The following is a 23,915-nucleotide window of genomic DNA, read 5'->3' on the forward strand; positions in this document are numbered from 1 at the left end:
GTCTCATAAAATAGCCAAGAGCCACACACTTGGAGGGCCCCAGATCACTTGTACCTGATCATGTAATCGAGCCCTGCCCACCTCCTTCTCCCATGCCCCGGATGCTGCCGTCTGGATGCGAGGGTGCCTGGATCCTATTTAACAAACCCGGTGGGGTGCAGAGAGGAGCGCCGCACGCCCTGTCATGGCAGGGGCGAGAGGGGGATGCTCCGGGGAGCTGGCTGGCCTGGGAATGCCTGGCACCGTGGCCCGCTGGCCTTGCTCATCTCTGCTGGGAGCCAGGCTGGCTTAGCCAGGACCGGTCGCTGCTCATGCACGTGTGCTCTTGCCGCTACAAGATGCCTCTGAAAAACAGTTAAATCTCATAACGGGTCAAAATACACGGCAGGTGCCCTCGCGTGCACTCCCCGCCCGGCAGAGCTGGCGTTCCCCGCGTAACACAGCGGCATCGGGCAGCCCGAGGGGGTGACCTGACCTCCGGCCAGCCCGGCCTCGGCACGCCGCCGTCGACCACCTTGCTCCCGGAGCGGCTTTGCCCTCGGCTTACCGCCGCACCCCCCGCTCTGCGCACCCCTGTCCCCGCCCCGGGAGGCCGGCGGGGGGACCGGGGCAGCGGGTGGTGCTGAAGGACGGGCGGGAGGGGCGGCAGCCCGTCGTCCCCGGGCGGGGCGGGGCGGGGAGGAGCCGGCGGAGCGGGCGGCCGGGCCCTGCCCGCGGCGCTGCCCCCCGCGGCGCTGGGCGGGCGGGCGGTCCCCGCTGCGGCTCGGCGCCTTGTCCTCCTCCTCCTCCTCCTCCTCCTCCTCCTCCTCCTCCTCCTCCTCCTCCTCCTCCTCCTCCTCCTCGTCCTCCTCCTCCTTCTCCTCCTTCTCCACCACCACCACCTCCTCCTCCTCCTCCTCCTCCTGGCCGCTGCGGCGCGGGGGCTGCGGGCGGAGCGGCGGCGCCATGAGCGGGGCGGCGGCGAAGAGCGAGAAGCTGGATGAGGCTCAGGCGCTGGCCCGCAGCTGCGCGGGCAGACCCGACTTCCAGCCCTGCGACGGGCTCTCGCTCTGCGCCACCCACAGCCACGGCCGCTGCTTCCGCCTCCACTGGTGCTGCCACCTGGGATGGTGCCACTGTGAGTGAGCGAGCGCGCGGCCCCAACGGTCCGAACGGTCTCCGCGCGCCGCACTGCCCGCCGGCACCCCTCACCGCCCCGTCCCGTCCCGTCCCGTCCGGCGGCGGGGCTGCCGGCCGGGAGGAGCCCGAACCCCCCCCGCCCCGCCTCCCACCGGAGCTGTCCCCGCCGAGGCGGCTGGCGGCGGGGCGGCAGCGCGGGCGGCTTCGCGGCCGCGGTGGAGAGAACCCGGGGCCGAGCCTGCTGCGGTGGGACCCCAAACTTCGGGGCTGCTCTCGGAGGGGTGGCCGGGCGGGGCAGGGGCGCGGCTGCCGCGGCGGTGCGGGGGAGAGTTGCCTCGGGGCCTGGCGTCCGGACACCCCTCAGCTCAGAGTCGGGGGGCGGCCGAAGGGTGAGCTGCTTGTGGCGCTGGCTGCCGCCTTCGCACACCGCTGCTGCTGCATAGGGCTGTCTTTTTCACCGGAGGAGGCATTCGCCAGCTACTTCGTTCTCGGGTCTAATTCTTTTCTTCTTGCAGGCATACGGTTTAAAGTCTTTTGAGTGGAGAAGGAACTGCTTTAGGATATACATATAGCAGACAGTCACTGTTTGAAAATCCAGTGTTGCTCCAACTCTGTTGAAAAGGCGCCCAATGACTTTAATATCTGTATTCAAGATACTGATGTGTATAATCATGGAGGCTGGGATTGAACTGTGGATGTCCAAACATAGTTTGATGAATTATTAATCACATACAGCCTTGAAGAGCAGCCGTTCAAACAGCATGTCAGTATGAGGTCGGGAAATGGTGATGGAGCTGTATACTTGGCTTGTGTTGCATTTTGGAGATCTTAAGGCCTGGATGGTCGGGGTTAAAGTTGGACCCTTATGTGAGGGTTGCTTGGTGCTGCTGAGGATGTCCCTTGGCTCCTGACGTCCTGTTCTCCTTTTCAGTCTGTCGCCATCTCTCCTTGTAATTTAATCTCCTACATGGGTTCCCTTTCACACACACTTCTTGCAAATTTTGCTTAATGGGGAAATAGGCCTGCCTAAAAAGCCACCTTTTATTTGGATGAGAGCTTCTATTTGAAATAAATACACATTGTAGGAATTTCACTTGATTTGGGGTTCATTTGAAATCAGTTCAGAACAATGGGTTTTTTCTGTCTGTGCCCTGAAATGAGTACTGTGTGGTGGCACAACTGGCTATGTGAGAAGGTGCCATAGTCACCTGCTGCACAGGGACAGGGATGTCTCATTGCCATTTCATCGATGACACAAAGGCCCTCGGGCTATGACCTAGATAATACTCTTCCAAAATTTCTCTGGTCTCAGTTATTTGTGGTTGCCATCAAGAGTGCTTATAAGCACTCTGGGATACAGGATCAGAGCTCAAAATGGTGTTTATAAACTGGAGATGTTGCCCAAAATCAGTTGGGGATGGTCCTGGGAAGGGGAAGTCAAATGCGGAGCTGGGAACACCTAGAGAAGTGACATTGCGGAGAAGGATCTGGGGATTAAGATGGATCACAAACTGAGTGTGCGTCAGCAGCAGGAGGCCTTTGTGGTAGAAAATCCAAAACCAGAGCCCACGCCTTCACTTGGGGATGCATTAACAGGAGCATTGCAAGCGTGCAATTTAATTAGTCTCTTCAGCTCAGTAATGATGAAACCAGACTGATGGGCTTAGTTTTGAGCATTGCACTTGAAAAAGCTGTAGGAGAATTGGGGAGTTTCTGTAGGAGATCACAGTGATCAGCTTAGAAAATATGATTTACAAGGGGGTGCAAAAGCGAAGGGGTTGCTTGGGCTGTAAAAGATTGATGGAGGGAGGCAAGATGAGCTTTGCAAAGTGTAAAGGTAGCCTTGCAAAGAAAGCTGTGTTCTAGCCCTTCTCTACACAGACTTGGAAGATAACCAGTTATCACTTAGCTGTGGCAAGGAAAGTTTAGGTTTGGACATTAGAAAACATTTTAACTAGGAAGAGGTATGAAGCAAGGGAATGGAGTACTTAAGAAGGTGAGGAATCATGGTCCCTGAAGGCCTTTAAGGAAGGCTTAGACTGGTGTCTCTTGGGAGTTACATGGAACTTATTCCCTCTTGGAAGGACCACTTGAGATCCCATCCAGCCCTTAGCTTCCCCATGGCAATTGTAAGATTTAAAAATAATTATAGTTTTTGCAAGAAGTACAGACTTCCTTCTTAATTCCTCCTTTACGACTAAGGAAACTTTGAGATACATTTGCCCCATGAAACTGTGATTTTAAATGAAGGAAGTCACATACCTCTTTTTCTTGTTTAATCTAAAAGCCATGAAGAAGTGCGCTGCCTTCTTGCCCCCTTATATCCTAATGCAAATTTCAGAGCTAAGGATCTCTTTGTATCCTGCTCCTGCAGAATGACTTGAGTTGGACTTGAAAGGGGTAAGAATGAGGCCTATAATGGAAAATTGTATAGAGGTCAGAGATGTAATTAAACAGTGTTGGGAGTTATCTTCCATAAATGCAGTGCTGTAATACTGACTTGGGAATCCTCATAGGGTTCTTGAAAGCGGTTTTCTGTGACTCTTAGGAGCTGTATTGGGGTACAGGAAGCTCTACATCAATTAAAATGGCCTTGGAAGTATCATTTTCCGTCAGTGTCCAAGGTCCTGGAGAATGTCAACTCGGTTAAAGTGCACTTACACTGAAAAATTACAAAAACTCACCACCACTACAATGAGTAGATTGTCTCCTCATGTGTATTCAGGATCAGATCTGCTTACTTCAGTGACAAAAGCAATTTAGCATTGCAGAGCCACTTGGCTACAGAAGTAATAATTGAGAAAGAACCTAGTCTGAATTCCCCAAAGCCATTTTTGTTGGCACGCTCCGAAGTGAGCAGTACTTTAAGCGCTCTCTTTACCTCCCATGTTTCTCCGTAAAATGGCAACAGCTGGCAGGTGAGATCACAGAGGCTGTTCAGTGTATCCAGACAGCTCTGAGAACCTCAAGTATCTGTATGACTTCCGTGTCGAAGCCTGGGAATTTATTTCGGGTCTTTTTCAGTCTGTTCTGGGCTTGATGGGGAGCAGAGTTCCCTGTGAGATGGGACGTCATTCTCTAATACGGCCCAGTGCCTGGGGAGCTCTGAACCCAACTAAAACCTTCGTAAGTGGGTGCACACAAAATGTGCAGCACCGGTGGGCTTGGGGAGGCTGCGGATGGGAGGACTGGCAGGGTGCATTGGGTGTCATTGGAGAAGCCTGGTTCTGTGGGCATCAGGGGTCCAGGAGAGCAGGCAGCACCTCATATCCTGCTGCAATAGATGTCTACGACACCCTTCCCCTGTGTTCTGCTGGACATCTGCACGCCTGCCGACTCCTGTCTCCACATGGAAGCGGGATGAGGGCTCAAGCCTTCAGAGTCCCCTTCCCTGCAGGGAAGAAGGTGTTGGCCAAGAAGTGTTTTGACTTTAGCCCCCGTGTTTGTCCTGTCACATGTTTCTCTTGCTTGCACTGCACCCTTTCAGTCTATCCCTGCGTGCATTCCCCTTGCCAGGGTGACAGCACCCTGTTCACCTTCCTCCCCTCCCCTCTGACAGCCTTGTGGGGTTTTGTTTATTAGATGCAGGTTGAGAGCCATAAATTACTCAGATCTACTTTTTCCAGAGTCAGAGAAAACATGTGCCAGAGGCAGGTCTGCAGCAAGGTGCCTGCCTTCCTTTCCTCACCTCTGGATTTCTGCTGTGGCTCTGCTCTGCACTGATGCTGTCTGCGAGGCTGCTGGCTTTGTGGTGGTACCTGCTTCTGTAAGAACGGATCAGATCCTTGGGGTTACATCTGTACTGACAGCAGGACTTTGACTGCGTTTTGCTAATTTTACTCCCCAAGAATTAGCTCACCAGAGAAAGCATCACACTTCATACAATTACAAGATTGGCTTCATCCCTGGACAATGCAAAAATAGGGTATTCTGTTGCAACTGTGTTTATTTTTTAATCTGAATGTTTTGCATTATGTTAAACACCTTGCAAAACTCAGTACGTTATGTTGCAGTTATCAAAAATACATTATGAATAATGGTTCCACAATCCTCGTTTCACAGCAGTTGTATCAATAGATAGTAATTGTGCTACCTTGTATTAGCCTTTCTGTGATCCCCTCCCCCCCGCCGGTTCAGCATCAAAAAAGCGGGCTTTCAGTTACTTAAAGCCTCTTGCATATCTTATATTGAAAAATAACTGCGACAAATAAATTTCAGTTCCACCACTTTTGCAAGATTCAGCTGTTTGGACCGTTTACAAGAAAACAAACCAAGCATGGGTGAAAGCTGTGAGGTCTCCTTTGGGTGGTCAGAGAGGGAAAACCGTTGCTAGGCTCAGACGTGAAAAGATTGTGGTGGCAGTATAGGTTTTAAAAAAATACAGATGCTCCTCTGCCCTTGTGTTTTGCTAAGTGGTGTATAACACTTGCAGGTGTGCCTTGAAATAGCTTCCTACTCTCTGGTGTGCATCGTGTAATTATGGGACTGTTAGACCCTGAGTTTAGATCCAGACCTGCCAGTTTCTGTGTGAGGTCAGGAAGGCTTGGCAAGAAACCCAAGAAACTGTCATTCCTCGGCCAAGAGGAGAAAAGGGGTTTATATGATGGGTGGCATGCCACGAAGGGCATGTGTTTCTGGGTGGTTTGGGGGAGAAGGACTTCTCTGATTTTGGCCGTGCCAGCACATATTCTGAGGACACAGAATCAGAGTATATTTACATTTCTTGTTCATCTGCCCGCTGAACAGGGAGACCAGGGGTTCTCTTCGCTCTCAGAGCAAGCTCTATTGCTTCCTCATCGCGTCTGTTTTACCGGCGTCTGCAGGTCCCCCAGAGCTGGACCAGCTATTTGTAGTTTTCGGTCTGTGGTCGGCCTTTGCTGTGTGCTTGGGCGGTGAGAGGCGATTATCCATCTCCCACAGCTGCTGCCAGGGAGTGAAGCAAATCAGTACAGTCACTGCACCTGTGTGTACTCTAAGCAGATATTTGTTTATTACATTGTTCTCTACTTGAAATACCAGTGGTTTTATTTAACATTTTTAAATAAAAACATTTGTTTTCTCCCCCACAAAACTGGTGAAAGCTCTCTGTTGAGGCCAGCCTTGATTATACCTCTTCCAGAGAGAAAGATGTGGTTGTGTGTGTCACATCGCATCTCCTACCTGTCCTCTGACAGTGTACACACCCTGGCCCCACGCACCAGGTGCTGGTATTTTCCCTTGCTACATAGTGATGTGTGCAGCATCTAAGTAGCTCTGTGCACACAAGTAGCATTTCCGTGGTATCTCTCCCACCTCTCAAGCGACAAAAGCTATCAGCAGGGGCTCTGACAATCTTTGAAGCCCGTGTAATTATTCAGACCCCGGTCTGCCTGTGAGAACCATAAGCAGGGAATCAGCAAGGCAGCCTTTCTTTCCTGTAACAGACCAGTGGTAAGGTGAGCTAAAATGGTTATTGAAAGTATTCAAGTGCGCCGTGACACAGCTTGCGGGCCTCTAAAGAGGAGGTATGTCTGCCTGCCTGCCAGCCAGCTTCTGTTGATCCCTCCATGTTAGAGTAGCAGTTACAGCCGGAGGGGATCCTAAAATAAGCCCTGGGATGCTCTGCAGCATCGCATTCATTGTAGATCTCCAAAAGCCTTGCTTTTGTTCTGGTGTGTTTTCTTTGTGTTGTTTTTTGGAGGCTGTGAAGCTCTTTGTCACATCCAGGAGAGAGCAAAAGGGCAGTAGTGTACCAGTGCCCTACATGTATCTCTGTCTGCAAAAGGTGTTGTAGACTGGAGCTTACTGGAAGTAGCCAGCCTGGCACTAGTGACGGCAACTTCAGTTTTCAGCAGTGGTGTTCCACAGGGCAAAACTACCTCCTGATGACCGAGTTGTTGTATAAACATGAAAAGACGGTTGTAACATGCTTATAAATTCTCAGACTGAATATTTGGAGTAGCTCATACATTTTTCTTTATGGAAAATTCTGTCTAAACGGGAATGGAGCAGTGGGGCTAGGAACTTTGAGGCTGGGTGTTCTCTGAAAACACGGCTTGGTGGGAGGATAATTCCAAATCCTGGGAGAAATAGGTATTTTTTCATTTGCTTTTGCTGTGAAAAGGATTTGAACCTCCATCCAGTTTAAGTCCATGTACCTGGACAATATGTTTGTGCACAAGCAAGGCATTATGCGGAGCAGCAGGCAAGAGCCACAGAAAGGTGGATTTTTCAGCTTTTAATGGGAAAAGACTTTTAATAAGGATTTGCTGCCTGTGGCTGTGCAAGTTCTTCTCTTCACCTGTATTTTGAAGAGCTATGATGTTCTAGCTTCATTTCACTAAGCTGTACACAATAAGGGAAGGCATGTCAGCTTAATATATTCTGAAGTGTAACTCTAAAGGAAAACACTTATCTGCCAGTTTTTATGGGTGCACCATTCTGGACCTGGATTGCATTTTGTTGCTCTGGTTTTAGCTATAATCAGCAAATCACAGTATGAATGTACTATTGATGCCATGTCTCAGAAAAGAACCCACATGTGTAGATTCATCATACCCTGTGGGAACATTAGCGCATTAGCGCCTTTGAAAGAACCTGCTGGTATTCATTTTGAAATCCTTACTATAATGCAGTTATTTTTAGAGACATGCATTTTCTTTTATTATTATTATTATTATTAACAAAACCCCTGATATCACTTAACAGGAATAGACCACAGGAAAATATTTGAATTCAAGTTACTTGTTAGACGTACATCTTGTAGGACTAACTCTTCTATGCCTCATACAGGATTGAATAGAAATCACTGCACTTCTTTCTCTGAAAGTCCTGAGAAAAAGGGCCTTGTGTACCAAAACGCTTTCTACCAGCCAAAACCTCTTTTTTGTCATGCATGACTGTGAGGCTGTGTTTTGTAATCTGTCTGTCCATCTGAGGAGCGTGATTCACAAAGAATTAATGTGTGCTTGCCCAAAACGTGGTGATCTGCTGGTAAGAGCCTCAGAGTTGCACATAAATGACACCTCTCCTCTGTAGCTGCATGAAGGGTTAACGTACTGTTTTCATGAAGCCTGAAATGAGGAGGCTGTTGATGTTCCCTACAGGAAGCAAGTACTTCTGAAGGGTTCATTAACATTGCCTCCTGTCAGCTTTTGTGGTGGATGTCTGTGAATTCAGGACATTCTAACAGCTCAGTGTTGAAGGCTGAGGCTCTGCTTCTGCTCAGAGGTCTTCATTCTAGTAAAAGGCTTCAGGCATTTTTCTCACTGCAGGGTAACAGCTCAAAGATAAAGTTTGTACTGGAGTACAGTGCCTGTGGCAAGTGTGTGGCTTCCTTCCTGGACTCTGCAGGTGAGAAAATCTGTTTGCCTGTTTGATTCTCTGAGCGTGCTTACTCCAAGTGCCTAAATGCAACAGAGCCTTCTAACACATTATCCTTACTCTTGGGGTTGCAGATGGATGTTTCATGTGTCTTAAACTGCAGCCCATGGTCATATCCTTGCATTGCCCTATGAGATAAACTGAGTCGTGAGATTGTCATCCTCATGGTTTCCATCCTGCAGGTCTGCAGAGCTGACTGTGTGCTCAGGTTTGCTGGAAGCACTGAGGAGGGCTTTCAGGTACTTGGCACAGGACCTCAAACTTTCTGGCAGCACCAGTGTACTCGTCAAGAGTATGTTTTGTTGCTGCTCATGTTGATGCAACTGCCAGAGCTGGGCTTGTAGAGAATGGACATCTTGGGGTGTTTTTATGTAATGGCTCTCAATTTAACCAATGCTGTCTTACACTTCATGACTCACTTCAAGCCCTGGTAACTTAGTTCTGCACATTGATCAGGCTATACCAGAAATTTTTGTTTCTGTAAAGGACAAAAAGCAAAATGCCTTACTCACAAACGTTAAGATGTTACAGAATGATAGCTGTGACAGTGTGGGCTTAGCTGTTGATGGATGGCACAAGCCTATACTAATGTAAAAAGCTGGTTGGCAGTAGATTGGATTCCAGGTAGTGCATATATATATGTATCTCTCTCTCTCCCCCTCTCTGCATATAAATTAGTGTTGTGGTTTTTACTCCAGCACCCCTTCATGAATTTATCTGTCCACAAGATACAGAGTATGTTTTTATAATGGTTTTGATTCTTCCACTTATCAATTTTTATGTAGTGACTGATCACAGAATTCAAGAAGTGCAGTTGGTGCAATTTAGAGATGTTTTTGCCAATAGTTGAGTATATTCACGTAGATGGAAGTCAAAAACCTACTGGGAGAGCAAAATCTGATTGCTTGGCAACTGGGCCTTGTTTTTAATATACACATACTTTAATTTAGGCAACATAATGGTTGGAATTTATATATAACCTATGTTGTAAAACAATTTCAACAAGAGGCAGGCATTTGTATTCTTCTTCTCACTTGTGGCTGTGGAGCTTGAGAGCTCTTAAAACTGCTCGTTTTGCTTGCGTACTTGCACCCAGCCCTGAAATACTTTCCCTGCTGTGCCCAGCGAGAGCATGCTCTGCTGTCATCCCTCTCACTGCTTGACATGTGATGTTGGTGCTGGAGCACACCTGCAGCCGTTTCAGGCAGGGTGCTTGGCTGCTTCATGCTTCCTGCTGTGCAGCTGCCTGTGTTGTTTGGATTTCAGTGCTTTGCTGATCCTGAGCCACATTCCAGGTGTTTGCACTCACTCACAAGTACCACTTGTCCCTGGTGAAAGGCTTGGACACAATCAGGTGTGCCAGGGTGGACTGCTCAGCTCTTGCAGCCTTCCTGCAGTCCACCAGCATTAGCCCATCCATAGGCAGGCCAGGCAAAAGGAGACGCACACCTTTGTCTTTGTTTTTCCTGCCTTGTGCCACTAGACCTCAGCATTCCCCAGCTGGTGCTCTGGGATCTTGGGCCTCTTGATGTGAAACCAAGGGCAACTGCCAGTGTTTGCTTACCCTGCCACAGCAGCAACTGCCGAGTTTGCTCCCACCTGCATTGTCCAGCTGCTCTGAGCTATTTGTCTGCAATGGCACTGTGTGACATGATGGCCCACCTCCTCTGCCTCCAACTGTGGTACTTGGTCTTTTATTTTTTTATACAGAGCATTGCTGGATCCCACGCCCCTCCACGGGAAGGGTTGGCAACCATATGTGCACACATCAGCTCCACGTGGTGATGTATTTTGGGCGTATCAGGGAGAGCAGTCCTTGAAGTTCTGCTGAAATGGGTTCTGTAGAAGCTCGTAATAGAAATACGAAGCTTGATGCGAATGAAAATGTGTGTAGATAGGCACCAGAAGAAGCAATAGGACAAGGTTAAAAGAATGGCCTGTATTGATAATAAGGACGCTGTTCCCAGCAATGAAGTTGAAGAATGTGTTGTTTGTCAAGCCCAGAAGGCTCACGCTCTGGTAAGGCCACCGCACAGATGACTTGTCAGCAGTAGACCCTGTACTCTGACAACAGGAGGGGAGCTGCACAGGTACAGCACATTGCATATGCCATTGTTTCTCCTGTCAGCCCACCAGGAAAACAGGCTGTAGCCATAAAGATATATCATCTATTCCAAGCTACAGAAAACAACCTCCTGCCTCAGCTGTCCATTCGGGCTGTCTCCTGTGGGTGCAGAGTGTGGGTCTTCCTTGCATGGTACAGGCCTTTGGAGAGGACTTTTCTTTCAAGAATCCATGAGTTGTTCTGCTTATTTGAGAATTCACAGGAAAACATTCCCAATGCATACAGGGGCTCATGGGTGCCCCCCTGCAGCACGTACTACACACCTAGAAGAAGACTGTAACTTGTCTCTCTAGTGCCTGTGATTTCTCTATACCAGGAAATGCCTTCATTTTCTAGGTAGCTTCTGACACTGATCTGTGCTTATCCTTCTTTGTTACCATATCAGCACACTGACTGTCTGCATGAAAATGATGGGATGCTGAAGCTTGAGCAGATGGTGCACAGGGATGGTTTTGTAGAATAAATATTTAGCACTAAGCCATTTTTTGCTATTTTCTGTACTGAATGTAAAAAATATCTAGCATAATTTGGGAGATAAAATTTTTCAGGGAAATGTGCAAAGAGTGGCTGTTCTCCCCTTTGGGGGTGGCTTTGTAAAGGGGTGATGGAAGGCAAATATCCTTGGGTTCAGACCTTGGGTGGTGATGGCCAGCTGTGCTTGTGGAGGTACCTGTGGCTGCCTGCTATGCTTTCACACATGCACTGTGGGGTGTATGTGTTCTCATAACCCAGCATAGGGCTGTGCCGGCACTGGGGTTAGTAGTACCTGTGATAAGTGTGATGCTTCTCACAGGTACTGAAAGCAAAGAGCTCCTTTCAGAATGTACGTGTGGTGTGCATTGTTGTTCATTGCTTTTTGCGATGTCAATACTCTGTTCCTTTACAATGGTTAGTAAGCAAATATAGCCCCTTTATGAAGGTTTATGGCTGCATGAAATGTTTCTCAAGCCTTCAGGGCTGCTTTATCTTTAAGTCTGGTAAATCCATGTAAGCAATGAGAGGAAAGAGCAGGGATGATAGAAGGAAGCTCCAGGGGGTGTGTGCATTTAAGAGTTACCTGCTTTTAAGCAGAAGTGCACAGAAAACCCTGAAAGACTTAGCTCACAGCATGTACCATCATGATCCTTTTTGTATTTAAAACAAATCAAGACAAAAGGGCATTAAAATACAAATGTGATGAAGGAAAACTTTCTGATTCCTCCCCCCCCCCCCTTCTTGGTTTCCAGTGAAAAGCTTATGGCTTATCAAATCGAGGGCTGTCACAGCTGTCTCTCACTATACAGCAATGAGAGGGAACACCTCTCCTTCACATGAGAAGAGAACTGGCAACTGTACAAAATAGCTGCTGGGGGAGCCACTGTGGAAACATTGCTAGCCGGTTCTTTTCTGTGCTTGGATGAGATCGGGAATGGGATGGATAGTGCTCTGATGTAGGTGCTTCTGTAAGAAGGTGCTGTTTGTAATGATACGCTTCTGTTAGGTCAGAGCCTGCTAATGTTGCCTGGTGTATTTCCAGACTGCTAAGGTCCTGTTGCATGACTTCTTTTTCTTTTCTGGTGGTGGTGGGGTAACTGGTGTTCCTTTGCAGAGTTGGCTTGTGTCCTTGGAGTGTCTTTTATGAACCCTTACTGTGCCTTCTAGCTGTGCCAGAAGCACTGGAAATGCGCAGGATGCTCTATTTCCATTCCTTGCACTGAAATTTGTTTGAACAATCTCAGTGCTTTTTCAAAGTTGTTTGGAAGAAGCAGAAGGTGAAAGTATCACTTGCATTAAGGTGCTGCATATCTTTATCTACAAGGCTCCTTCAACATTGACAAGCTTTTTAGTTATGCTTTGTTATAACCACCAATGGCACAGTTCAGCTCTACTTGAGCTTGTACTGTAAATCTGACAGTGCCTCAGTGTCCTGAAATATTTTTCTTTTCCTCTGGTGGCTAATTCCATGTCTCGCATTCCCAACACAGCCCATGATGTTTTGCTAGATATGACATGATGGCTATTCCATATGACACAAAGAAATGGAAGCTGGGTTAGCAGTGTTTTTTTTACATGTGCCATCTGTAAATGTACTCCTGGTTTCTCCTTCCATTTGTTCTTGCCCCTCTGGAAAAGCTATTCCTATGCTCTAAGCAAAGTGTAATTTGAAGCTATTACAGACCTTGGTAAATATTTATGGTTAGGGCAAGCTTTGCAAAGGTTTGTTCTTCCAAGCTGTGCATATGACTGGAGAGAGAAAGAAGGAGGAAGGCCAGAGGCAGTCGTTTTGCTGTTGCAGCCTGCGGGGCTGGAAGGCAGTGTCCCCGTGTAGGTGCTCAGACCAGTAGCATGCTTTCAGATGACCCTTCTGCTCTGCTGAACGCTTCTGAAAAAAAGGTGTGGTGGGTACCTCAAGCAGGCTTAGGGTGCAGAGTGCCCTTCAATATACATCTCTAGATTGTGGGCAGCAAGCTTTGCTTTAGTCTGTAAAGGAGGAAAACCCTCCATCTGCCACAACTCTCTGCTTTGTCAGTGGTGAAACAATACCCTGTTCGTTCCCAGGCACAGGCTGGGACCGACCGCGGGCCGGTCTGTTATGGCAGAGCTGTCTGCCACCTGTGCCACCCACCTCCCTGGGGATCTTGGAGAACCAAGTTTGACAGTTTATATGTTGTCCTTGGGCTACTGTGCCAATCCAGGCAGCAACACACTACTCCAGCTTGTAGCTGTCATCACCTGTGAGAACTTCATTTAGACATCAGAGGGGTGTGCATCCAGTCAGCTCTTCGTAAAGAGGCAGACTTGTCTCTCCTGCCACACTGGTGAGATATGAAACAAGTCCCACTGGAAGAACACTTGGTAGTTTTCCATCTTTTGCTATGAAGAAAGCCAGTGCTTGAGAAGCTGATCTCCAAGGTTTTCTCATGCAGAGAGATGTGGAAGAGTTTCTGTGTTGTGAACTTTCCTTAGACTAATGCAGAATCCCTCCAAGCTAATACTGTCTCCTGTTACACATGCATTATGAATACTTGTTTTGCCTTCACTTCTTCAAAGCTGTGCAGTATTTAATTAGCTTTTTTTTTTTTTAAATGTTCTTCATAGTGGGACTGATTTCCTGCCCACGTAAGCTGATTTTTTTGGCAGGGTTGTGTGTGGCAATAGGAAAGCTTTGCATGGCTGGAGCGAGAATCCCAGCTGACTTTGCAACCAGAGATCACTGGTGCTGTTACAAAGGTGTAGGCTCAAGCTGAAACAAGTCACCAACACTTAGAGAGCAGCTCTGCTGTTAAACCACAGACACCAACTGCACACACGCTTTGCGCACCCTTATTCAGTGGGAACACACAACTGCCTAAATGTCAGCCCATGTGCTTTGCCCTGTGGCTGAGGTCACTGCTTCAGCCTCCCTGAATCATAGGTCATGGCCAAAGACACTGAAATCTCTGGTAAGATCAGAGCTGGTTCTCCTCTAGTGCACCTCAGCTAGGTGCTTTCACCACAAGCACTCAGGCGCCTGGGAGCAGTTCCTAAGCTGTACAGGTTAAATTGAGCCAGGTTATGGTTAAATAGTGTATGGTTAGCAGGTCTTCATTAACCCTGCTGATTTTTAGAGAGTAGATGAGCTGGCAGACTCGAGGGTGTAGAAATCTTTGTCCAAACAGCTGCAGGGGAAAGAATACATACGAAAAAAGCTTTTATGTTGCAGTTAAAAGGTGTCTAAAGGTCTTGCATGCAAAGAAATACACACAGTATATATCACTGACTTAGACTTGTAAGATTCACAACTGAAGATCCACAGCAATCTTGTATTATTTTCTGAAGTGCACTGCAATTTGTGGTGGTGTTTGGTAGCAAAATAATCCTTCAACATAGCATTTTGAGAGGGTAAAACTTGAGAATTTATTATGAGAAACCTCACTGCTGAAAGATGGATTAATTTTTTTTTTTAATATGCCAAGCACGTTAATGAGTGTCAGAGGTAAACTAGAATGCTGGGACAAAGGGAAGTAGAGAATAAAATGTTTAAGTAGCACCTCTGCTTATTTCATGGTTAAGTTATTTTGTATTAGCCACGGAAATTGCTGCTGTGTCTGCTCAGTGAGGATGCATGCAGACTACTCAATTAGCAAAAAAATCAGAAAGAAATGACCTCGTGGCTTGCTTCTAAATGCTTGTATTTGTTTTTTTGTAAGCAGGAGACACTGTAATACAGCTTCCAATCAACCAACCACATAGTTCTGGTAATCAATGCCACAAACAGACTTTAGAGAGAGATTATATGAAAGCGTGCGCCTGCTTTTGGGGATAAAACATTTTCCAAGTTGCATGAGGTTGCTGGAGATCTGCAGGTCATGATAAGAGCTCAGTGCTCTGCTGGATTCTGCCTTAACTTGCTGGCAGGCATCACTGGAGGCATGGAGCTAACGCTTTGGTGAACAGTATCCATCCGATTTGGCAATAAAAATCGTATTTCTGTGAACAGAGAAGCAGGGAGATGAGCACTCCCCAGTACTCACCTCCTTGGACACATTTGAAATCAGTTTTGCAGCTGAGTGTAGGCTTTAGTGTGTGCTATTTCTCTGGAGGATTTGGTTTTTAGGCTTTCACAAGGGTCAGTTGAATGATGAAGAAATAGAAAAACAATCAGTCCTTTTTAATTGTACACAAACTGCTGTCATGCTGTGACTGGGATCAGACAAAGAGTTGCAGCGTTTATGGAGGGTAACGCTTTGCAAGCATGTAGCAGCAGAAAGTGTAGATAGTGATGCAGGTTTTTGGTTATGACAAATAGTTAAGCGTAGCCTACATACCTACTTCTGAAGTCTCTCATTATCTTGCATTTCATCATATCATCTGTTAGCATGTGGCTTTCATGAATAATTGAGACTTATCACAAAAATAATTTTGGCAGAGCCTAGTTTCACACGTTTCCTGTTAAACACCCAGGAGAGGAACAGGCTCTTGTTTCCCCTGAGTCCTTTTGCCATGGTGGTGGAACTGCAGAGCCAGAACTGTGGTGCTTCTCCATACAGCTATTACAGCATTCGAGAACTTCCCAAACTTCTGCAAATGCAGCAAACTGCTATGCACAGAATTTGGAGTTTGATTTTTGGACATGTGTTTGGCACGTGCAGTGTTTTTTCTTCACTGAATTACCATCTTCCGTGTAGGCAGCAGTGGCAAGTGACCCAGGAAACAACTTGCAATGCAGTGTCTAGTCTGGCATCTGTATTTGTGCAAAACACTGTAATTTACAGTAGCATGCATCAGCGCAGCTCAATTGCAGAGTTCTTCAACTGACTTATTTGGAATAAATAGGCAATAAATTACGTGCTAGCATATTAAAAGGAATTTATCAGAACAGGTGCTCAAAATACTATTTTATCATAGACTTTTGCCAGCTGTTTAAAGTCAGCAAAAATATTGCTGTTTATTTCAGTGGGAGTTTGATCAGACCAAGATGTATTATAAGAGAACTTGGGGACTTGTGCTTTCGGGATAATTTTCTGTGAAGACGACATCCCTGCCAATCCCGCAAGCTGCAGGGGTGGGGGGGCAGCGATCTTATTCTTAAATTTCTGCATTTTTTCTTTTCATAGGATGTATCATGGCTGATGCATTTACACGCATTATGTAGGGTAAGTTGTAAGGAGTTGTAACTGAGGCTGTAACCACAGCTTGTCCATGATCCAGTCTGTGAGCACCAGCACCCCTTAAAGACGGACCTCATCATGTTTTAAAACAGAAGTTTAATCTAAAGTAAAGAAACTTGGCCCTAAAACTAGCTGAAACTTAACAAACTTGTACCAGAATTCTAAAGAAATGTAGAAATCGGTTAATGTAGAAAATTCTTGTTTTTCCATTGGGCGATTCTTGCTTTACCCTGGCCAAACTTGTCCTTGGAACATGAGGAAACAGTTTCAGCCGCTGTAAGGTCACACAAATGGGGATCTGAAATCCTCTTCTGTTAACAGAATAGTCACTGTTTTCTTCTACCCTGAAATTAGTGCCAGTAGGACAGTTTTGAAACATGCAGAGAATTACCACATGCTGCTGCAATGGTAAAACAACCAGCTGAGCTCCCAGGTAATACCTCATCTCCTTCTGCCACCACTTTTTTTTTTTTTTTTTGGGGGGGGGGTGTCAAACTGATGAATCAAAGGTTCATCATTCAATATCCATGCTGTAAGCTACATTGGCTTAAATCCCCTGCTTTCTTCTCCCAACATCCCTCAGCCTTCTGCCAGCACATGGTGGCTATTTTAAGTGGAAAAATATAGTCCTGTTGTGCAGATACCTTTTTTCCTTGATCCTCTTAAAATCTTCACCAGGGCCTTCCTTGGACACTTCAACTAGAGGTGGCACAAAATTAAGTTCAGAATTTTTTTTTCAGTAGTATGTTTTTTATCATTGGTTGCCAATGGAATGTAATAGGAGTCCACACAAAAGCACTCCAAATATATAAGTACAGCATTGTGGTTTCAGGCAAGGGTAGGCTGCATTTCAGTTTCTGCGAGCTGAATTTTATCAGACACTATTCCAACTAGCAGCATGCTAATCGATCATCTGTGTTGCTTTGCAAGACAGTAGCATATTTAATGTTCACTAATTCCAAAGAAGAGTTTCTGGAGAACAGTGGATGGCATGGCAGGAAGCCATGGGCAGCTACTGCTGTTAGAGCAGGTTGTAAAGGTAAGGTCTGCCTGCCTCAGAGAGCTTCCCAGAGAAGTCGTGTCAGCAAGATTTGAAAAATGCCTAAGAGACCCCATCCCTCAGTGACTGCCAGAACTGAAATATCTGTGCTGTTGCTCCAAAGGGCACCAGAGGAGTAAAGCTCTGCTCTGCCTGTGGTTGAAGTGTTTAGTTGTTTGATGCTAGCACTTAATTCTTCTGAGTCACAGCAAGTTTAGAAACTAGACCATAGTATGTTAGAAAGATGGCAAGTGGAGAGGAATACTTTGTATTTTCTGCCATCCAGCCATAATCAAACAGCAGGGAAAAAAGCTTGGTTTATTTTCACTAAGCTTTTCCAGTAGCTCTGTTGTTAGCAATCATCATTCCACAGATTGTAGGAAAAAAGTGCTCTATGAGGTATTTGAGGGGAGCTGGTCAAATCTATTCACAAAATGTTCTTTTCCACTGCCCACCCACTGCCACCATCTCACTGCTCTCAGTCTGGCTCAGTTGGCTGTTCTCCCCCATGGCACGACAGGGGTGGGCTTTTCTCTTCAGCCTGTCTGGTGCTCACTCCTCTAGCAGTGGCCTAGCAGTGTGTCTCTCTCACGCCCCAGTGCTCCCCTGAGCTCTTCTTTCAGCTCTGTGCTCTTTGCAGGGTTTCCTCTGTTCTCCTTGTCCTTTCAGCAATGGGGGCTCGAAGTCCTGGCAGAGGAGCGCAGCCGACTTTCACAAAAGCCATTTCCCTTCCAATACCAACAGCACAGCAGAGGTGGGAAAAGCCTTCCCCAGGGCTCAAGGTTTGCCCTGGTGATGTACTGGAACTGGGCTAGCAAAGCACAGCCTTTGCATGGGCCCTGGCTCATCCGGGCTGGCATAGCCAGCGAGCACCCCAGAGGCTGCTGCAGCCAAGAGTTGGGATCTCTCAGCCCGTCCTGTTGCCAGTGCTTTCAACAGGCGGCTGGGGCACTGACTGCCACACTGGCTGGGACCTTGTTGCAGACAGAGCTCTTCCCACATCTGGGAAGGATTCCTAGGCTGAGGATGGGATTTTTTACTGCAGAGAGGCATGGCAGGGGGAGCAAGCCCTTCCTTGGGGAGAGGACAGCCCTTCTCTCCTGTTGCTGTCACAGGCTGTCGTGGTTTAACCCCAGCCAGCAACTAAGCACCACGCAGCTGCTCACTCACTTCTCCCCCATCCAGTGGGATGGGGGAGAAAATAGGGAAAAAGAAGTAAAACTCGTGGGTTGAGATAAGAATGGTTTAATGGAACAGAAAAGAAGAAACTAATAATGATAACACTAATAAAATGACAACAGCAATAATAAAAGGATTGGAATGTACAAATGATGCGCAGGGCAATTGCTCACCACCCGCCGATCGACACCCAGCCAGTCCCCGAGCGGCGAATCCCTGCCCCCCACTTCCCAGTTCCTAAACTAGATGGGACGTCCCATGGTATGGAATACACTGTTGGCCAGTTTGGGTCAGGTGCCCTGGCTGGGCATGAGAAGCTGAAAAATCCTTGACTGTAGTCTAAACACTACTGAGCAACAACCGAAAACATCAGTGTTACCAACATTCTTCGCATACTGAACTCAAAACATAGCACCGTACCAGCTACTAGGAAGACAGTTAACTCTATCCCAGCTGAAACCAGGACACAGGCCACGCTCAGCCTCCCTGAGCAGAAACGCAATCACTGCTCCGATTTTCCAAAGGCATAAGTAATCTAGGGGCGAAAGGCTGCACCTACCTCTGAGCTGCAAACACAAAAACGTGTGGCAGATCTCATCACAGCACAGCCAGATACATTAATGCAGGGAGACTTGAGTCGCTTTCTGTTCCTTACCTGGAGAGTTTCAAGCATCAAAAGAGTCCTTCAGTGCTTTGATACTTTTTCTGCCTTCGCAAAGCAGTGTTTGCAACTCGTGCATCAAAACTCTTCTGAGAGCCCTGCTACTTGCAAGTCTTCTAGAAACTTGTGCTTTCATAGTGTATGAACCCCTAGGGAGACATGAATCTTTCAGAGGCTTCATGCAAATAAAATGCAGCATTTTACAGTCTTAGACATAGCCTAAGGTTTCTCAGTTTTTTCCTAACAAAGTACTGATTTTCTGCTCTTTTATTTATTTCTTTTAGTAAACATTTTCAGTTCACACTTGGTTCAGCTGTATATAACCAATATAATCCTATTTTCTTACTACTTAACCAGATAATCAAGATGCCAAAAGCATTTCTATGGCTTGGGGATTCCCTTGTTTTCTGCCTTAAAATTCTAATTGCAGTCATGTATGAACTGCTGGTTTATAATACAGAAAACACGATTTAGTCCCCAGAAAAAAAGAACATAGAAATGCATGCAGGAAGACTCATTGTAATTTGGAAGAATAATAATATAATAAAATTCAGGTCATTGTAGCAAAGATGTAAACTAGAACTGCTCTGTGTTCAGTGAAAAAAAAGGCCTCTGAGCATCTTTTCTTTCCCCTAGAAATGGGTGCAGGCAGACTTGCTGTCTGTCCTACTTCATAGCTATGGAATTGTGCCCCTGGAGTTAATCTTCTAGAGTTAGTGACATCCTGCAGATGTCTTTGAAGCAGGGGCAGGGAGGGGAGCAGGACTGGGGTAGGGAAGGTTATGCTTTGTAGGGTTTAGGGTTGTTCCATGCGGGGCCCGGACGACAGGACACCAATATGATGATTAAAGTCGCCAGTTTATTGAGCCTAGCTGATCGTTCTTATACAATTCTCTAAGTTGCTTAGAAGCTTTGATTGGCTGCTGCATGCAAGCATTTGGTGTCCATGTGCACAAACATAAAATGTGATTGGTTATATCGATACTGTCCACGCATATAAACATAAGATAGTTAGTTATACTCTGTACGCGCGCATAAACACAGGACATAATTGGCTATATTAACTAGAGCATGCGAAACTTGTCTCAGTCTAATTGGCCAAGATAAGCCCCTGAATTGAGGTTGGTTGTGCCAAGTTCCCTTTATTGTGGAATGTGCACCTGTGTTTTTCTAATTGGGATCTTTCTTTTTCTATCTTTTTGTTTATTCTGTTCAAGGCCTTCTAAAGGCATCTGGAATGCTCTTGCGACCATGAGCTACTTTCAGGCCCAGTAACTAAGTTCCATATAATTGACCCCAACAATGCTTACCTACAGTATTAAGCATCAGAGAATCCATATGAGAACTACCTTGAGGCCACTGAAAACAGAGTGGCTGCTGACTGCAGGGAACCGTTGGTTATTATTAACAGCCAAAGGCAAGCATCATGTCATCAGTTTGTTTCTAATTTAAAGATAACAATCTTTAAATGCTGCTTTTCTGTTTTTCCCCACAGGTAAATACGTCTATCAGCCCATGACACCCGTAGAGCAGCTTCCCAGCACCGAAATACCCGTTTGCCCTCGGGAGTCTACAAACACCATGCAGATCTCCGTTTCGCTCACCGAACACTTTTTGAAGTTTGCACCCGTCTTCCAGCCCCCTCTGCCCCCTGACTCCCCACAGTTCTGCACAATTGCAGACCTCTTCATTGACAATTACCGCGTGAAATGCATCAACGGGAAGATGTGCTATGTACAGAGGCAGCCTCCCCCCGTGCCCCATAAGATAAAGTCCGAGGAAGTACCTGTTCGCAATGCCTTAATCACAAAAGAGAGCAATACACCAAAACCAGATCACTGCTCATCCCCTTCCAGCTCTGAGGACTCCGGGATCAATGCGGTGGGGGTTCACTACATGGAGTCATGTGACGAGGACACGGAGGGGGTGGCCGAGCTAAGTTCAGAAGAAGATTACAGCCCGGATAGCAGCTGGGAACCAGATGAATGCCCGCTCTTGTCACCCTCACAGTGCGAAATGGAAGTGATTGAGACTATAGAAACCACTGTGTGATTTGACAAGTTGGTATCAGATCAGTCCAGTTCCCACTCAGTAATGTTGCTTTTGTAGTATTTATATTTTCTGTTTTTTCTGACAATCCCTTTTTTCCAGTGCACTTGATATTTCAGATTCCTCATGGGAGTGTGGTCACAGGACTTGCAGATTGGTGAACTAGCAGCAGCCTGAGCAATTTTAACATGTTCTCAGCTTGATCAGATCTCCCAGGTCTGCACATAAGGTAGTGATAAATCTTAAGACTTTTATAGCTGAAATAGGCCCTTTTCTTGGTCTGGGTTATGTCATATACTACTTTTCATACAAGGATGTGCCACTCAAGATGTTTCCATCTGTCAGGATGTTTGCGGTGGGCCTTCAAAGCACAGAGGGGGAGCTGGTGCAGCACGCCTGTGAGCAGCAAAAGCAAGTTGCCCTTACTCTTTCTCAAACAGCTACGCAAGGTGCGACAACAAGAGGCTCTTTCCGTCTCTCTCTGTCCTTGCGCATTGTCCATCCTTTTCTATAGTGCTGGTGCGACCCTTCCCAAAGGCTGCTTACACCATGCTTCCAGCGGGGTTGGGATGGCAGGCTAGAGAATGCACAAAGTGCCTCCAACTTTTCTCCAGGCTATGCACCGAGCATCTGCTGAGTTAGATCAGGCTCTGAAATCTCCTGAGAAGGCGACTGTTGCTCTAGAGGGGGATCAGTTGCCTGGATCCAGCTGGTCCCTTTTCTCTACATGGATCTCGGGAACGGGATCTGGCTTTTGCAGCTTGGCAGGAAGGGGGAGCAGGCAGAGATGAAGCGCAGCTGTCTAACCAATACCATGCTAGACTGGGGTGTAAAAAATGAAGTGACTACCTCCAAACACACAAAATCTGCCCTTGGCTTTGCCTGCTGCTTTTCCTCCTGGGCTGTTTGGTGCCGGACATGTGCACTCAGGACCAAATGGCCTCAGGGCCTGCATTTGCCTGAAGAATAACAAAATTAAAAAAAAAAAGTTTATCAGCCACACCACTGTGTTGGCAGAGCTTGGGGACAGCATGGAGGTGCCCATGGGAGGTGGCCCATGGGCTTGGTAGCACATGTTCTTGTTAAAATACAGCCTAAGGTCATTCTAGTGGAGAGAGGAAGCTTTGGCTCCTGCTCCTTTGCACCCAGTTCAAGAGCAGATTCTGAACAGGGTTTCCTCAAATAGCTTGTAAGAGTGAACCATTTCACTAGTGGTTTGGTTTCAGCCCTGCTTGATGAAACAATGTCATTCTCAGATTTCAGTCAGCTTGAATCAGTTGGAGTCAGTAATAACTGTTTTCAACAGCATTACTGAATTTCATTGTGTATTTGCTGTTTATGTTTAAAAGTCATTGGTGAATATAAGGCTGTATAAATATGTACAGTTTAGTGATTGATACTAGATTATAGTCTGTGTTATAGGATGGCTCATCTCTCTCACTGTATCCTGACAAGGTATTACTAATTTTATACACTTTGTAATCAGTATCTTTAGAAAAAGTTTAGGCAACAGTGTGTGTATGTGCACAGGCGCGTGTGCTAGGAGTTTACCATAAATGGTTATAAAGTAATACTGTACTTTTTAGACTAACACTTTCAGACAAAAATAATAGGTTTTATAGTTTTGATGACTTACATAAAAAAGCGCAAAAGTGCTTGTTAAATGAGGAACTTGGGCCATTGCATGAACAGATACATTCTCACAAGGCACCTGAAAATACTGTTTTTCTGAGGGCATTTAAATGAAGGCTGTAGTAAAACTAAATAGGATTTATTTATTTTTGGGGGGGGCGGGGGGGGGGGCGGGATTGTCTTTCAAGGTTAACTAAGGTTTCTAACAACCTTTTAGTGTCTTTGGACCATTCAGACACATTCCATAGGTAGAAGGAAGCATTATGTATAAACCTACAGCATTTATTCATATTTAATCTTTCAATTGTAATCTGAGTGGAGAGCTGAAAAAGCTCACTCTTGTGCCTGGCCTGCCTGAACTTTCTTCCCGGAGGTGGCTTCTCCTTCCCAGGAGGACGGGATGGGCTGGCAAATACATCCTCCTGAGGGACTAGCGGCAGCCAGGGCTTTCCCAACGCTAGGGTACCCCTCAGCAGCTCTAGCTGTGGGCGCCAAGCACAGCAAAGGTCATCAGGACCCTCTGACTTGGCACGAGCTCACCTTGTTTGCAAGCAAGCAGGAGCCGCCTCTTCCTGCTGTTAGGGAGCACCGGCTGTGAGCATCGAGAAATTCAGTTGGGTGTTTATGACCAAGACTTACCATAAGATGCTGTGGTCTTGCAGGTTCGTATCACTGTCGTCAGGATACATTCTTTCTTAACTGTAAGTAATTAGCAATATTCACAAGCTGTGTCTCCTACCCAGGATTTGTTCAGATGTCTTAAGCACAAAAAGCTGCCTCTTCCTTCTGTTGTACCTGTAAAATGTCAGTGGAGCAGCCTGGTGTGGGACAGGGCTAGTTCTGGAAAGCGTTTCAGCAGCCAGCACGGTGGCAGGTTTCTCACTGTGCTCCATCACACACCCCGGTTCAGAAACATGCTTCTCACAGAAACGTGATTTCTTTGCACAAAGACTGGCGTAGATGTGCTGTAAGAGACATGCCCTGGGCTCATTGCTCCACTCTGCCAGGGAGAGGTGTGTATATTTCCTCTTAATAAACTACTAAACAACTGAAGTTCTGCTTGTCCTAACTAACCATGTATGTTCCATACTAGTGAAACATTCTGGTATTTCCAGCAAA

General features: G+C 46.6%; 1 protein-coding gene across 1 annotated transcript; it reads left to right on the top strand.

Moving 5' to 3' along the window:
• Positions 1-821: 821 nt before the first annotated feature.
• C9H3orf70 (chromosome 9 C3orf70 homolog) lies at positions 822-23,849 on the top strand. Its single transcript, XM_069791838.1, has 2 exons — positions 822-1,117; positions 20,611-23,849. Exons 1-2 carry the CDS (start codon positions 946-948, stop codon positions 21,165-21,167), a joined length of 729 nt encoding a protein of 242 aa, XP_069647939.1. The 5' UTR covers positions 822-945; the 3' UTR covers positions 21,168-23,849.
• The last annotated feature ends 66 nt before the right edge of the window (positions 23,850-23,915 follow it).

This window comes from Haliaeetus albicilla, chromosome 9 (assembly GCF_947461875.1).
Source record: "Haliaeetus albicilla chromosome 9, bHalAlb1.1, whole genome shotgun sequence".
Lineage (NCBI taxonomy): Eukaryota > Metazoa > Chordata > Aves > Accipitriformes > Accipitridae > Haliaeetus > Haliaeetus albicilla.